General features: G+C 40.1%; 1 protein-coding gene across 1 annotated transcript in view; it reads right to left on the bottom strand.

Annotated features, from left to right (window-relative positions):
* AUH (AU RNA binding protein/enoyl-CoA hydratase) overlaps positions 1-17,606 on the bottom strand; it is a 171,315-nt gene that overhangs the window by 74,440 nt on the left and 79,269 nt on the right. Inside the window, exons 6-7 of the mRNA XM_008566156.1 lie at positions 13,169-13,261; positions 10,971-11,027 (exon numbers count right to left, since the gene is read on the bottom strand). Of these exons, the coding sequence (XP_008564378.1) occupies positions 10,971-11,027; positions 13,169-13,261 (150 nt within the window). The remainder of the gene's footprint in view (positions 1-10,970; positions 11,028-13,168; positions 13,262-17,606) is intronic.

Below are 17,606 nucleotides of genomic sequence, written 5' to 3'. Positions count from 1 at the left end.
TATCATAATTGAAGATGTACAGTATATACTCTAAGACAACTTAATAACATGAAGGGTAACAGTATGTAAACTTAAAAAGAAAATAAAATAGAATCATACAAAATATTCAATTAATCCAAATGATGGCAGAAAAGGAAAATGGGAACAAAACAGATGGAATAAATAAAAAAAAAATAAGAAAAGGAGAGATTTAAACATAACAATATCAACAATCACTAAAGACAAATGACCTGAATATCCCCATTAAAAGGCAGTTTATTTGATACATAAAGTAAGTACTACAGCATTTAGAAATGCAAATAAGGCTACCTTGATTATAGCTGGACAACAGGAAGGTAATATGCTACTCACAAAATAATCAGTTTTTTTAAAATACCAAGTTAACTAATTAAACAACAAAGAAAAAAATTAAAAATTAGGACAGTAGACACTGACATCAATTTGAAGGTATAAGGAGGAAGTCAAAATACTTGGAATCAAAGTCACCAAGTAATTAGATTTCCTTACTTACATAACTTGGACATATTAAACACTAAAGCTAATTTTAACGAAGAAAACATGCAATTCAAGTAAATAACATATTCCTATAATATTAATTCTCCAATCTACTTTGTGTAACCACTCTTTGAAGTTAACTTCATTCTACCTTCTCCTGGAGCAGTAATTCACACATTTAATAATACTGACTGAGCACCTGTCAGCGGGCCATGCCCCTTGCTCTCATACTCTGGGGAACATGAGAGAGCGCCTCTGACTTCATGAAGCTTCAAAAATTTGTACACTTTTACATTTATAATCTATTTTGAGGTAATTTTTGCACAAACTATGAGATTTAAATTGAGGCTCTTTTTAATTATGTTTTGCATAGGAAAGTCTAGTTTTTCCAACAGCATACTCTCCTTTGTCAAATATCACCTGGCCTTTTTTGTGTGGGTCTGTTTCTGGATTCTATGGTGCTCCACTGATCACTGTGCCCATCTTTAACCAATAACACACTGGGTCGGCAGGCAATGCATTCTATTAATTTTTCCTTAACCTGAGAATGTCCTTACTTCACCTTCATCCTTAAAGGATAATTTTCTCTGGCCGTAAAATTCCAGGTTGACAGTTCTTTTCTTTCAGCACTTTAGAAATGTTGTTCCACTTCTGATGAGGAAACTACAGTCTATTCAAATCATCATTTTCCTATAAACAATGGCTCTTACCTCTAACTTGAAAGACTAGGGTGGGGTGGGGGGCCTTTAATTCTAAGCAGTTTGATTATGATGTGTCTGGTCATGAATTTCTTTGAGCTAATCTTGCTTGTGTTCACTTAGCTTCTTAAATCCTATGTTTGTGTCTTTCACCAAATTTGGAAATTGTTCAGTCATTACTTCTTCATTTTTTAAATTTCTCTGAAACACCCTTTCACCTCTCCTGAAACTCTTGAGACACAAATCTTAAATCTTCAGAATATCCCACAGGGTTTCTGAGGTTCAGTCTTTTTTCCCCCTCCGTTGTTCAGACTGAATAATTTTTATTGATCTATCTTTAAGTTCACTCACTCTCTTTTGTCATCTCTGCTCTGCAGATCAGTCCATCCAGTGTGTTTTTATTTTGCTATTAGATGTTTTAGTCCTAGAATTTTTATTTGTTGGTACTTTATATCTTTTATTTATTTTCTGAGACTTTCTATATTTTCATTTCTTTCAAGAGTCCTCATGTGGTATACGGCCTAAAATTAAGGTCCAATGTTATGTGTTACCTTAACATCTAGGGAAACCGGGAGGCCCACAAGTGGCCTACCTATGAGTCCCCTCCCAACGGCTCCCATGATAAGGTCCCCTAAACAAATAGCCCTCTTCATCGGGGGGCCAAGGCGCAGTTCCTACCTTGTCCTGGATAGCAGGTTTTGGTGCCCTGCCAGCCCACAGAATTATCTCCACAAGCAAATCACATCCTCCAGCAGGACCCAGGGGGCACATCACCCTCTTGACACCACAGCGGGCCTGTTCACGCTGCCTGAGTGGCCCTGTGTAATGTGGGGTCACCCTTCTTTGGGCTAGGAGTCTATATGACTAATAAATTGCTGTCAACCACATGTGTCCAGTGCCAGGTGTCATGGGTTTGGCCATCCCCCTAACCCTAGGGCAGAAGTCCTTCCCTTCCCAAAAGGGTGTATAGGAGAGGACTGAAACTGTTCACCCTTACTTCCTGGAGCACTTCTGTGAGAGCGGCTTTAAAATCTTCGTCAGATGATTCCAGCACCTCTGTCACCCTGGTTGGCATCAGCTGATCGTTTTCTCCCATGCAAGTTGAGATTTTCTTGCTTCTTCATATGCTGAGTAATTCCACCCTTACTTCCTGGAGCACTTCTGTGAGAGCGGCTTTAAAATCTTCGTCAGATGATTCCAACACCTTTGTCACCCTGGTTGGCATCAGCTGATCGTTTTCTCCCATGCAAGTTGAGATTTTCTTGCTTCTTCATATGCTGAGTAATTTTGGCCTGGACTGGAATCAGGCCGCAGATTCCAACTAGCCTTGTGTGGACTGTGGTTTCAGCATTTGCTGTTTCGAAGCCTTTGGACAGGGCTGGATCTCAGCAGTGGTCCACCTCTTAGTCCAGCCCTCAAAGTGCTTGGTCTCCTACTTCGCATCACAGACACACATGCGTGGTGCTGGAGTGAGTCCAGGAATTCTTAAACAACTTTATGGAGTCACTTCCCTGAGTCCTTTCTCTTCACCTTCTCTCTGGCACTTTTTGGCTCCCTTGGGTGTCCCCTTTTTGGTCCTCTGGCCAGAACTTTAAGGTTATATTTATCGTGCTCTGTCTTGGACTTCCAATGACTATGTTAGTGTCCAAGGCCAAAAGGTGGAAAGGTAAGTAAAAATAAAGCAACGGGGATCTACCCCACCGTCTAGAGACCACAGCTCTTCTGACTGAAGAAGGCATTTCCCTTCTCCAGAATTTCTGGTGATTTGGGTCCCAGCTGCCACTGCTAACACTATGAGCAAATTTGTTTCCCAGTTTCTCAAGCCTGAACTAGAGAGATCCTCCTGGAGTTCTCTGTTTGCACCAGTGTCTCCTTCTGGGCTTCAGGATGCCTTTGAACAGGCCAGTGGATGCCAATTATGAACTGTACATTTTTATTTTCAGCCCAGACCACTCTCCTAAACTTCACTTTTGTGTAACAGTCTACTTGATTAACACTGCGCTTGGATGTTTAATGATCATTTTTTACCAAACATGCCCAAAACAATATTCTTGATTGTTGTTTCCAAGCCTACTTTTTTCACAGCTTTCCGTTATCACAGTAGGAGGCAATTTCTGTTTTCAGCTGCACCACCAGAATGCATGGACTTATTCTTTACGCCTCCCTGTCTCTTATGCTCCCCATCCAATGTGTCAAGAGATTTTCTAGGCTCCATCTTTAAAAGATACCCAGAGTTGAACCACATCCCACTACTCCAGCACTCCTGCCCCAGTCCAAGCCCCATCGCACGCCACAGCAACAGGCTCCTAGCAGGACAGGCTTCCTGCTTCTAATTTGGCTCTACGATTGCCTACTCTCAGCACAATGATCACAATGAATCTTCAAAAATCTAAGAGTGGGCTGGCCTGGTGGCGAACTGGAGAGTGCGCCACTTGAGAGCGCGGCGGCACTCCCACCGAGGGTTCGGATCCCATGTGGAGACCGGTTCCCACTCACTGGCTGAGCGTGGTGCGGGCGCAACACCGAGGGTTGTGATCCCGTTGCCGGTCCCCGGTACGGGCGCGACACTGAGGGTTGTGATCCCGTTGCCGGTCAGTAAAAAAGACAAAAAGGAAAAAAAAAAAAAATCTAAGAGCATGTCACCCGTCTGCAGATAAACTTTCTCACCCAGCGTAAAAGCTAGAGTCCTAACAGTGGTTGTGACATCTCTATGATCTGACTGCCCCGCTGCTTCTCTGACATACCTCCTCCTATCACTCTGCTCCGCCTCCTCCTCTCTGCAGTGATTTTTCAAGCCCTTTTTACTGGGTGTTACCTCTGCCTGAAATATTCTTCCTCCCATCTGTATGACTAATTTCCTCTACTCCCTTTAAGTCTTAACTCTGATGTTACCTTCTCCATGAGGATTGCTCTGACCTCCCTGTTTTAAAGTGCAAACTCAACCCCTCCTCCGACCCCTTCCCTTTCCACTTCTACCATAACATTCAACTTACCCTTTGCCATGTCCACTGTTCTTGTGCTAGAATGTAAGGTTCATGGTAGTGGGGATTTTTCCTTGTCTGTTCACAGCTGCATCCCCAAGGTCTACATCAGTGCACAACTCAACAAATGTTTGCTAAGTTCAGTGAATAAATATGCCTGGAACACAGTTTGTGAGCAAGGGGAGCAGTGGTAGGAGCTGCGGTCAGAGAAGTAGCCAGGGACCCACGTTATAGGCCTTGTCAACTAAGATCTCTTGATTCTTCCTACATGAGGGCTGACAGAATCCACACTATCTTCTCTAAACTAATGATTCTCAGTTTATATTGCCTTACGCCTGTCTGATTACAATAACGTTATGAGAGGGCAGTTATGATACTTGTACACATGTTTAATGTCTCCTACCAGATTTTACATGGAGCACTGTTAACTCCTACATATATCTGTTTCCTCTATAGCAACTAACAAAATGGCCTGCACAGGGCAGGAAGGCGACAAATCACTCCCCAAACACCCTAACTAAATATAAAGAATGGTTACTAAACTCCATTTTAACGTATAAAGAAATGAGGCTTTGCAGAGTGTGCACATGAGGTATGTTAATAAATACACTAGACTTCAGAGAGCTGCATGAGTGACAGCTTCTAAGGAAATAACTTCAGGAAGCGCTGCACTAACCCCTTCAATGCTGTCCACTGTTCTCAACACTGGTAAAATGCTTGATATTATATGAGCCACTTAAGAAAATCAGTCTTATTTTTGTTGTACTTTTCTTCTTCCTGAAATAGTATGACCTTATTAATCAGATTTGGCACAGAGTTTGCTATTTATGAAGATCAAATTCATCCTCACAGGATAAAAATGCGTCATTGCTAAGGATATTCAAAAGAATAAGCTCAGATTCTGATGTAATTTCTTAGAGGGTTACAACAAAGATTATAAACAAAAGTTTACCAAAATGACTACTGTATTTAAGACAACATTCAGTAGCAGGATTTAAAAATCCATCATTATGTCACAGACACACCTTAAAAGAGAGTTCATGGAAAACATGCCTTATTGCTAAACACAGCCTATAAAAATGTACAGTAATGCCCCCAAATCCCTCACCCTGGCGAGGGAAAAACAAAACAGTGACCAAAAAATCAGTGTTATTAAAAAAAAAGATATGGGGGACTCTTCTAGATGTGAAAAAATCATAGATCTGACCAAATGCAAAACTGGATCCTGGATTGGAAAAGCAAAACAAAAATATCTACAGACAACTGGAGAGTTCTGGATGTGGATCATATATTAAATGACACCACTTACTAAAGTAACATATATTAGGTGCGATGATAGTATTGTGATTATATGAAGCCATTCTTATTCTTAGGAAACTCATGCTGAAATATTAAAAGGTTCACCGTGTTATGACAATGCAGCTTACTTTGAAAGGGTTCTGAGAGAGAGTGGAAAGAGAAAAGGAAGGGAAGGGATAGACTTTGGTAAAGGGTATACAGATGTGCATTTTACTACCTTTGAGATTTCCTAAAGCTTGAAAACTTCACACCTGCCCAAAAAGTTGGGGGGGAAATAAAAAGAACCCAAAGAGCAGTAGAAATACCTAGCATCTTGACCACGTGGTGTACACTCAAGCCAAAAGTCTTAACAGTTACCTTAGGTTACAAGGTTTCTTGACACAATCCCCAAATCCTCCAGTAGAACAGACAAGAATAAAGGCCAGAAATGAAGTAATCTGCTGCTACTTTCTGTGTAAATTTAAAGAAATTTCCCAAACTGTCAAACAGATATTAATGATCTGAACTTATTCTATTCAGTTCTTATAAATGTGTTAAAGAGTGGTATTTCTTTAGAAAATATTTTTAAAAGAGAATTTTATTTTGTAATATTTGCATATTCTCCCAGTTGGGAAGAAGATAGGAGGCTGAAAATGCTTTCTTAAAGGTAAGAATATTGGAGAACAGACTAGGGCTATATATAGTACAAAAATGCCCAAAATATCTTAGAATATTATAGCAAGGTTCTGAGGTAACAGTTTTAATTATTTTTAAAATGGCTAGTGCTATAAATCAATAGCATTGAACTTTGTATTCTATAATATTTGTTTGTAATAAAATATATACATTACAAATAAAAATACTGGTTTAAGTATTTGACAGTCAATTAGTCTTTTAATTATATCTGATATAATTACTATTTGAGAAAGTTCAGTTTTATTTAAATGTTTCTACATTCCTTCACACCTTTCTTTTCATTAAACTATACTTTTAGTACAGTCAGTTGAAACTAAACAATATCCTTTCTAATAAAAACTGAAATTGAGAATTCTAATTTAAAAACTGTATAACAGTATTCCACTGATGCTCATGTTAATGAGGAACATACTATCTCTCCAAAACAGTTATTTTCTAGTTGAACTTATCTTTTTATTTATAAAGCACACCTTAAAAACAACTGTATTGCTATTCAGACTCAAGTTTAAGTATAGAAAACAAACAAAAAAACACTAAACACTAGTTTCTGATAAACTGTTCCTTGTAAACCATTGTCACAGAAGAGCAGAAGTGACGACATGACAACCAGTAGCATCATGTTAACTCTTTTGTCTTCATCCATACACAGTAAATTCACACGGGAGGTACAGTTTCACTTGGATTAACTTTCAAATGCTTCCCAGACCTGTAATAACGTAGGAAGAGCAGAAGTGACGACATGACAACCAGTAGCATCATGTTAACTCTTTTGTCTTCATCCAATACACAGTAAATTCACACGGGAGGTACAGTTTCACTTGGATTAACTTTCAAATGCTTCCCAGACCTGTAATAACGTAGGGGAGCATTATTTGTCAGACTTATAACACCCGTATTTTCTAGACTGGCTGCAATTCATATATCTTACCCAAAGATATTCACTTCCCCCATAATATTAAAAAAGAAAATGAAGCATTTACTTTTCCCACAATATTCTCCCTACTTATTTTCTATCCGTCTTTTGTGGTCAGCAGCTGAAAAGACACAGCTGACGGTAAGGCAGGGCTCCCTAGGGACAGCCAGGCCTGCCCAGGACGTCGAACCCCTGGCTGCTGCCATGACGGTGAAGCAAGGGATGCGTCTTCTTTTAACCAAGAGACCCACCAAGAAGGAAGAAGACGTAAGCGTAGTCTACTGTATCCGTGATAACAGTTAACAGAAATGCTTACAGCCAAAAGGAGGACATCTAGGAGATCATTTTAGGCATGGCAAAATTCGACAATTTAAAAACAGCTTAAAACAGTCTTTTCATATGAGGGTCAACTATGACAAAAGGAAAGGAAAGAGAAGAAATGGAGATGGCAAAAATACCTACAGATTTCTTAAAAATCTTCTGTGGACTGAGCAGAAGATTTTTCTATATAAAAATTTCAGAATAGCTCTTTTAGGTAATATACAAAATAACTGCTCTTATTTAAAATAAACTGCTCTGCTGCTTAAAAAAACAAACTTTACCTGGGGAACTTTAAGAACCACAATACTAAAGTGAAAGTGCACCAAAAATTCTGTGTGTATCTCTTTTTATGTAAATATGAATATGTGGCTTCATACGGAATCAGATTCATTTCTTTTTTGTGTGTGTGTGACTGGTAAGGGGATTGCAACCATTGGCTTGGTGTCGCCAGCACCGCGCTCAGCCAGTGAGCGCACCGGCCATCCCTATATAGGATCCAAACCCACGGAGGGAGCGCCGCTGTGCTCCCAGCGCCGCACTCTCCCGAGTGAGCCACGGGGTCGGCCCTCAGATTCATTTCCAATAAAAAATTCAATGCTACGCAGCATGCTATGAACTATGTACTAGAAAGCTTCATGTTATTAAAGATGCAACTTGTCTTCCTAAGACTCACTTAGGAAACAAACAAAAAAACAGAAAACCATCCTATAAAATAGATGGGAAAATGTTAAGTAAAGCATTCTGATTTTTATGACAAATTCGTTTAATAAAAATTAGAAAAATATTTCTATTCATGACAATTTGTAGTCCAAATTCAATCAAATCTGTAAAAAGTGGGTTTGGATCCACTATTGAAGAGGATCCTGGAGAAGTTAAGTATATTGGGAAAAAAATTCTAATTTCTAGACCTCATATGGCATGGTGCAGCAAGTTCATGAGAGAAGACGAAATGAATTAAAGCCATCATCCTCTTTTCAGTAGTAGAATCAATCTTTTTTCACCTAATCAAACCTAACAGTACTCTCATATAACCATTCTACCTTCTGGTGGTTTTAATACAAAATATTTCATATTTAAGACACAGTAAATATCCAAATTACCAAGTTCCTCTTCATCCCACCCCCAATCTCTGCCACCTAATAATCTGCCCACCCCCGTTCAAAAAAAACTTTTAAACATCATTAAAAAGTCGTTGTATTAAGGGGCTGGCCAGTTAGTTCAGTTGTTTAGAGCGCAGTGTTATAAACACAAAGGTCAAGGGCTCGGATCCCCTTACCAGCCAGCCACCTAAAAACTGTTTTTAAATGTCATTGCATTAAGTTTCCTAAGGCGGCTGTAACAAATCACCACAAACTTAGTGGCTCTAAACAACAGACATTTACTCTCTCAGAGTTCTGGAGCCCAGCAGTCTGAAATCAAGGTGTTGGCAGAACTGGTTCCTTCTGGACACTCGGAGGGAGAATCCGTCCCATGCCTTTCTCCCTGGTCTCCAGTGGTCCAATGGCAACCCTGGCGTCCCTGGCCTGTCACTGCATTACTCCACTCTCTGACATCATATCACCCTCTCTTCCTGTCTGTGTCTTCTCTTCTTCCTTATAAGGACACTTGTCATTGGATTTAAGGCTCACTCAGATAATACAGAATGATCTTAATTTCATCCGCAAAGACCCTTTTACTAAATAAGGTCACATTCACAGGTTCCAGGCTGACACATTTTGGGGGGTGGGGGATGAAGGGCATCATTCAACCCACCACAGCCACTATCTTCCTAGGATTAGATATATCCTAATTACCAATAAATCCTTACTTAATAATATTTCAGTAACATGTCATGTCATCCTTTTTAGTAGTTTTTTTTCACATATTAGTTATCTGATAATTGTTTTCAAGTGGATCCTTTTTTTTTTTAAAGATGACCGGTAAGGGGATCTTAACCCTTGACTTGGTGTTGTCAGCACCACGCTCACCCAGTGAGCAAACCGGCCATCCCTGTATGGGATCCGAACTCATGGCCTTGGTGTTATCAGCATTGCACTCTCCCGAGTGAGCCACAGGCCGGCCCGTCAAGTGGATCCATTTTTTTATAAATCCTTCTAGTGTTTTCATTAGTCACTGTGAAAAAGGCAGGCATGGTAGAACAGGTAGATATCAAATGCTTTTAGCCTACAAGAATAACATTTTTGTGGATTACCTAAGTAAAAAACATAGTAAGTTTTATACACTGACCTGGGTATTCTTCAAATTCACTGTAACTTAAGTTTTCACTTCTACCTACACATCCTAACCAGGATAATCTTATAATGATAAGGTTAAACATATAATTTTAACCCATTCATATGCAAACATGTCTGCCATGTTCAACATCGTCTTTTAATTCTTACCTTGTTACTGATATTTCATTCATACACTAATAAGTTATCATTTATAAGTGATACACTAACAAGTTATCACTCGTGATATGCAAAAGCTACCAAGGAAGGTGACACAGTTTAGATATGTTTGCCCACCCAAAGCTCAAGTTGAAATCTGATCCCGAATGTGGCAGTGTTGTGAGGATCCTTGTGGTGGATCCTTCGTAAGTAGATGAAGGCCCTGGTGGGGGAGAGGGAGTGCCTCAAAGCTGGTGGTTAAAAGGAGCCTACGCCTCCTCTCCACTCCTCCCTCTCTCTCTCTCTCTCTCTCTCTCTCTCTTCCTCCCGCCATGTAATCTCCTAGCACCCACTGACTGCCTGTACTTTCCTCCATGAGTAGAAGCAGCCTAAGACCCACGCCAGATGCAGCTACCCAAGAATAATGAGTCAAATAAACCTCTTTCCTTTATAAATTACCTAGTCTAAGGTATTCCGTTACAGCAACACAAAACGGACTAATACAGAAAGTTACTATAACACGCACATCCTTAAATTAAGAACAACTTTACCAACTGGAAATATCTCCAAGTTCTCTGAACCAAACCAGCAAAAATTTCAGATTTATTGGGTGATGCAAGATTTCACTATCAATGTTGGAAAGGTGCTTTCTTAATGACTCTTCCAACAGAAGAAGCTCACCTACTTTTTTCGTAGGAACAGAAGAAACCATACCGCTTTAATTCCAAATTCAGGCTACAAATTAATCCCAACCTTTGCCCTGCTGCACAGAAACACAAGAAAGATGGCAAAAAGCCCGGGAAGCCCTCTCTCCTCCCCCATTCAGGGTCTGACCATAGGCATGAAGCTCTTAGTGAGAATGCACACATCTAAATGTACATGGAAAAGTTTCAAAATACCTGTGCAATCCTTTAAGAAAATAGATCCAAATGGTGATGATAATGTGACCAGAACAATCATTTAAAACTTAAGAAATAATATAGAAAGGCAAAGAAGACAGTATAAAAAGAAAGCAACAGCCAATGTAATTACTATCTTCACTGTCTACATAAGCTAAAAAAGAACACATTTTGAGTAGGGACTTGGCTAGAGGAGCAAAAGCAACACAACATTAGTCTCTTCACCAAAAATGTTTCCTTTCGAATTAACATGATTTTGCCTTACACCGTTTCTGGGAACAAATCAAGGGTACTGAAAGATGGGCAGGAACAACTCATACCTCCACCAGGAATAATTGCCAGCTTTGTTTCAACCAGGCCCATTTTTGCAGAAGAAGCTAAAAAGAAAAAAAGAAAATTAAGTAACACTCATATCGCTAAATTCAAATATGAAGACTTTTTTTTTTTGTCTTTTGTCTTTTTCCGTGTCCGGCAACGGATCGCAACCCTCAGTGTTGCCCCCGTACCGGACCGGGGACCGGCAATGGGATCGCAACCCTCGGCGTTGCTCCCGCGCCTCGCTCAGCCAGTGAGCGGGAACCGGTCTGTATGTGGGATCCGAACCCGCGGGCGGGAGCGCCGCCGCGCTTCGCAAGCAGCGCACTTATCCAGTGTGCCACCGGGCCGGCCCAAATATGAAGACTTCACAAAGTTAGTAAAATAAGATACACTAAAAATACTATTTACTAATTAAATTTATGTCACAAATTTTTTAAAAAATCACTTCAAAAGGCACTTAGTTATGGAAATGAGTAAACATTCTTAATGACATACATTGGGAGAGTCACATTTTCTGTTAAAATTGCTTGGCAGTGAATTAATTTTTGATGCAGAAAGACAAAGGCTGTACTACATTATTGCCTGATATTGGCAACTCATATCTGAAGGCTGAGATCCCATTAATTATCTAGGATCAGGAGAGAGGCTGTGTCTGACAAGTATGAATTCTTTAGCTGCCTGAAGAGTCCCCCAGATCAAACAGCTTAATGTATCATATCAGATATGGCAGCTCTTCAAAACCAAGTCTCTACTTACTTTCTGACAAATGGTTTTACTGTTCTGACAGCTGAACTGGGTTCCTCCTTTCATGTTTATTTTCACAAGTACTTTAAAACATCTTAATTATTTCTTCATTTGTATATTCAAATGTACTCAGACTATTTACCATTTCCTAATTTCCAGAACCTGCATTCTTTCAGAAATGGATTAAATGCACCTTAGCTTTTCAATTTAAAACCCAATGATTTCATCAAAAGAAAATAGGAACTGGGCCGAGCCCATGGCGCACTCGGGAGGGTGCGGCGCTGGGAGCGCGGCAGCACTCCCGCCGTGAGTTCGGATCCTATATAGGGATGACCGGTGCGCTCACAGCACTCACTGGCTGAGCACGGTGCGGCCGGTCTCAAAAAGGACCAAAAAAAAAAAAGAAAAGAAAAAGAAAGAAAATAGGAACCTAAAGTAAACAGGAAGAAAAAGTAGGCATGAACTAGCAACCACAAACCCCAAGAAAGTCACATAAAACTATTAAAAGCTGAATTACGTTGACATGCTGTCACACTGGAAGTGACAGTGGAAACCGGGGGAAAATAGTGGCAATGCTGTGCCATCTGCTTTGCCCAGTTCTTGGTCCCGGAGCCCAAGGATACAGGCAGGGCTAAGGCACACGTATGCGTGTACACATGTACTCTGTCACTCTGTGTGTGTGTGTGCCGTGTACAGCAGATCAGTATGTACACACGCACTCTCTCACTCCGTGTGTGTGTGTGTGTGTGTGTCTGTGTGTGCCATGTACAGCAGATCAGTATGTACTGCTCCAGGAGGATAACAGGAGGGTGGGCTATGCTGCGAGATGGCTTGGGTTCAAATCCCAGCTCCGTCACTTCTTCTGGACTTTTTACTTTCCCTCTCCCTGCTCGAACTTCCTCCTGTACCCCAAAGTACCTGCTCATAGGGTTGCTAGGCAGACTGCGTGCATGAGTACATGTCAGGTGCACAGCACAGCACTCAGTAAGCGGTTTGCACTAATTGCTTTCATTATTTTTATATAATCGCCTCATACAATCCTCAGAAAAGCATTCAGGAAGAAAGTGAATTTCAAAGAGATTAAGTTACTATTATTGTAGCTAATGGTAACTAAGTGCTTAAACTAAGCACATCCAGAGATTAATTCACTTAATCTTCACAATATCAACAGTCATTTCCCCCATTTTAGAGAGGAGGGAACGGTCTAAAAAGGGCAGGACCTAAGATTCAAACTCAGTTCTGCCTCACCCAACTCCTGGTTTCTTTTCCTACTGAGTAAGAAACAACAAAAGACTGTTTCCTTAATGGGGAATTTTAAATACTCATTAAGCCCACAGGTGACTTTTAAAAAATGTTCTACTGAACAGGAAACAGAACAAAATGTTTGGAGTTATCTGAAGAGTAAACACAAACTCCATTTTTTAAAAATGATGTTTTCAGTAGGATTAATTCTCACCTGCTACTCGAATATCACATGCTAGAGCCAGCTCAAGACCACCACCTAAAGCAAGTCCATCTATTGCTGCAATCGTTGGCACTGGAAGATTAGCTGAAATAGAAAAAAATTATGCTTCTTCAATAAAATAATTACCTCACTATGTAATTCATTTTAGATTTTTTTCTACAAATGTATTTTTTAAATGGGATATCACATACAGACTTTTGTATCCCTTTTGCCTTTAACAAAATATAAGCATTTCTGTCATTATTCTTCAAAAACATTATGTAATGATTGCTTAGTGTTCCAACACATAAATGGCTAACAATATATTTAAACCTTCCCATATTTTTAAATTACTTTCATAAATATCTCTTTTTCATTAGTGGAATCATAGTTCTATGACTTTTTACTCTTGAGTAAAGTCTTTTGCAAGATATTTGGTTCATATAAATTTCAAGTTGAAATAACTTATGTATAATTTTGAAACTCATGATCCTTTATGGGCTACTTCAGTGCTTAGAATGAGAGTCTCATTCAAAGAAGTTACATGTGCCCAAACAAGAAAGCAGCAGCACTGGCCGCAAGCTGTCACTTGGTGAGGACTACAAATGGGAGCTAGAAATCGATCAGGCTCTACGAAGAGGCCCAGAAGCATGACTAGGAAGGAGTCAGCCAGTCCCAGAACTCTAAACTGGGCATTCTTGAGTCCAGAAACAGGGTATTATTTCAATGAGACTTTTATAAATTATAATATACAGGTTTCCTTATTTCTCAGCCTTCTTTCCCTCTCAGTATAAGCTCAACCCAGGAGGTCTCATTCCCATCCACAGCTTTTACAACCTATAATACGAATGATGTCCAAATTTCTATCTCAAACCCAAATTCATCTCTAAACTGTATCTATGTAGCCACCTGCTTGTTGAACATGTCCACTTAAATGCTTTATTATGTTCAAACCAACTTCTTCTCAATCCTTCTTCTAGACTTTATTTCACTTAGTAGCACTTCTATTCACCAACTTACCCAAGACCGACACCCAGAAATCTTACCAGTTGTCCTCCTTCCCAATGCCCTTACATCTAATTGTCTCTTAAGTCCTTTCTATGAGCTCACAAGTCTCCAAGCCCCTCTTCTACTGCCAGAGTTCTGGGTCCCATCATTTCCCACCAGGAGGAAGTCCCTAATTAATCTCCTTTATCTGTAATCTGTCACCCTCCAATGCATCTTCCATTTCCTGTAGGGTAGTCTTTCTTAAATGCAAACATAATCATTCTATTCCCCTATTTAAAACTGTACAATTATTTATTCCACCTTCAGTATAAAAATGGAGTAAACTTTCAGCATGGCATGAGAGGTACCTAATGAACTAAGTTCTGACCCCCTGTCCAATCTTTTCTCCAGCCTAAGACAGATACTCTGCATGGCAGTTGCAAAGTACTTAAAGCACCTGCAGAAATCATTCCCACCCAAGACTGCCCACCTATGTACAAGCTGCAGCCCCACCTGGAATGCCTCACTTGCCCCACCTTGAGTGCTGCTCACATGTCCCTTCTTTTGTGCCCAGCACTCTGTGCACACATTTCTACCACAGCATTCACGACCATACTTCCCACTAAACCTTTTGTTTAATACAGATATAATGACATTTCGGTCAATGAGAGACTGCATATATGAAGGTACTACAAAAAGGTCATGGAAAGATTTACATTATCTTTTAATTCTATTTTTCCACATGGAAGTACCTTCGTATAACAGTGGTCCCATAAGATCATAATGGAGCTGAAAAATTCCCACCTTCTAATGACATCACAGCCATGGTGACGTAGCACAATTGACTTTTTTAAAAATAAATTTAGTCTAGCCTAAGTGTACAGTGTGTATAAAATCTACAGTACTGCATGGTAATGTCCTGGGCCTTCACACTCACTCACCACTCACCCAGAGCAACTTCCAGTCCTGCAGTCACCATTTATTTTAAGTGCCCTATACAGATACCATTTTCTATCTTTTATACTGTATTTACTGTACCTTTTCTATGTTTAGATATGTTTACACACACAAATACTTACCATTGTGTTACAATTGCCTACAGCATCCAATACAGTAACATGCTGTACAGGTTTATAGCCTAGGAGCCACAGGCTACACCATACAGCCTAGGTGTGTAGCAGGCCATACCATTCTAGGTTTGTGTAAGTACACCGTGATGGTCATGCAATGAAATCGCCTAAGATGCATTTCTCAGAATGTATCCCCATACTGAACACATGACTGCACTTTAAAGAAATAACAATATGTACAGTCCTAAGAGCAGTGGCAGAGAGAGAGTGGGGGTGCTCTCGCCTGCTGTGTGAAAGGCTTGCTCTTCAGTGACAGAGGAAGGCACACACCAAGCAGCTGGTGGAAGCTGTGACATTTTGAAATATATATTTGGTCTTCAACCTTATTTCTAGACATGCAGCTCCTAAATCCCCTGGAATCTCTATAGTGAAAGAAGTGGCTTTCAGGCTAATGAGATGACTGGTGGCTGTGGCCCCTAGGTAGCTTCAGGATGGAGGCCAGTCATCAGAAAGTCTAAGGTAGGACTCAAGTGTTGAGACTTTCAGCCCCACCCCCAACCTCCTGGGAGGGGAGAGGGGCTGAAGGTTAAGTTGATCACCACTAGCCAGCGACTTAGTCAATCACGCTTATGTAATGAAGCCTTCATAAAAAACCAAAAGGACAGGGTTCATAAAAACCCAAAAGATGGGGCTTCTGGATAGCTAACACGTGGTGGTTCCTGGACTATGGCTTGCCCGGCGAGGGCATGGAAGCTCCGCATTCCTCTCGCATACCTTGTCCCATGCTTCTCTTCATCTGGCTGTTCAACTGTATCCTTTGTAATATCCCTTATAATAAATGGGTACATATAAGTAAAGTGTTTCCCTGAGTTCTGGGAGCTGCTCTAGCAAATTAACCAAACCCAAGGAAGGGGTCATAGAAACCCCCAACTTATAGCCAGTCTGTCAGAAGTACAGGTAACAACCTACTACTTGTGACTGGCATCTGAATGGGGGGGGGTCTGTCTTGTGGTACTGAACCCTCAATCTGCAGGATCTTCATGCTCCAAGTAGATAGTGTCAGAACTGAACCAGAGGACATGCAGAAATGCTACTTGGTGTCTAGGAAAAAACTCTCTCACAGAAGTGTTCTGTGTTGTACGATATGACTTTTTTCTACCTCTTTATCCTCCCCCCCTTTTTTTCCCTATCTTTTCTCCTTTTACTTAAAAGGTATTTTGTTTGTCTTTGCTGGTCAGTACAGGGATCAAACTCCACACCTTGGTGTTATTGGCACCACACTCGAACCAACTGAGCTAACTGGCCAGCTTCTGATCTTTAGAAGCTGACTTTTCAGAAAAGAGGTATAACAAAAATGAGTTTAGACGACCTCCAAAATCAAACCCAGGCCTAAAACATCTGTACTGCTGAGACGAAAACTGAGTTCCACTTTCAGAAAATTCTAACCCACAGTAAACAGGTGTTGTTTCATACTCCTTAGATTTCCCCCTAAAAATGGAAACTGATGTGCTGTATATAGAAAGAGAAATTTTTCTTCACACCAACCAGTGCACTAAAAATACAGACTATTGGAAGGGTTAAAGAAATAAGTTGACTATAAATGGCAAAATGATAGTCCAAAGCTGTATAAGCACTGATATACAACAGAAAGAATACAGGAAGACCAGAATTCCTGGTCGTCTATAATGTTCTTAACACTGCAAAACAAAGGGAAAAATGGCCTCAAAAGGATTTGGCAAGGCTTTGCTCCACATTTTTATTAGTTATTAGTTTTATTAGTCTTGTAATCCCTCTCGCAGGAAGACCAGAATTCCTGGTCGTCTATAATGTTCTTAACACTGCAAAACAAAGGGAAAAAATGGCCTCAAAAGGATTTGGCAAGGCTTTGCTCCACATTTTTATTAGTTATTAGTTTTATTAGTCTTGTAATCCCTCTCAAATAAGTATTATACTTAAATATCATACTTAACCAATAAAAAGCTAAAAAGCATTATTTCTTTAGAAGTATAAAATGTCATTAAAATAAGAAAAATATTTTAATGCATAAAAAAGCACTTAAGACAAACTGATTAATAATCATATCCCCTCCATTTTGAGAGGTACTATAAGAAACATTACTATAAAGTGATGGGAGCACACATTCAGGGGACAGGTTCCAGGCACCACGCGACTCGAGGATGGAGTGTGCCCAGAAGAAGCAGGGAGCAGGTGAGAAGTGAACAAGGTGTGAGTGTGACCACCTGGGGACGGGCAGGGCACTAATGAATCAGCTCAGGGCACAAATGAATTAGCTCAGGCTCAGGCTTTCATAATTCAAAAGTCAGCGAATATAACTCTTTCTCCTATATGTTTATATTTTTTGAAATTAATACAAATTATTTTTAAATTTGATA

Source organism: Galeopterus variegatus, unplaced genomic scaffold (genome assembly GCF_000696425.1).
Source record: "Galeopterus variegatus unplaced genomic scaffold, G_variegatus-3.0.2 Scaffold225, whole genome shotgun sequence".
Lineage (NCBI taxonomy): Eukaryota > Metazoa > Chordata > Mammalia > Dermoptera > Cynocephalidae > Galeopterus > Galeopterus variegatus.
The sequence above is the reverse complement of the archived record's forward strand: the minus strand, read 5'-3'. Positions and strand labels throughout refer to the sequence as shown.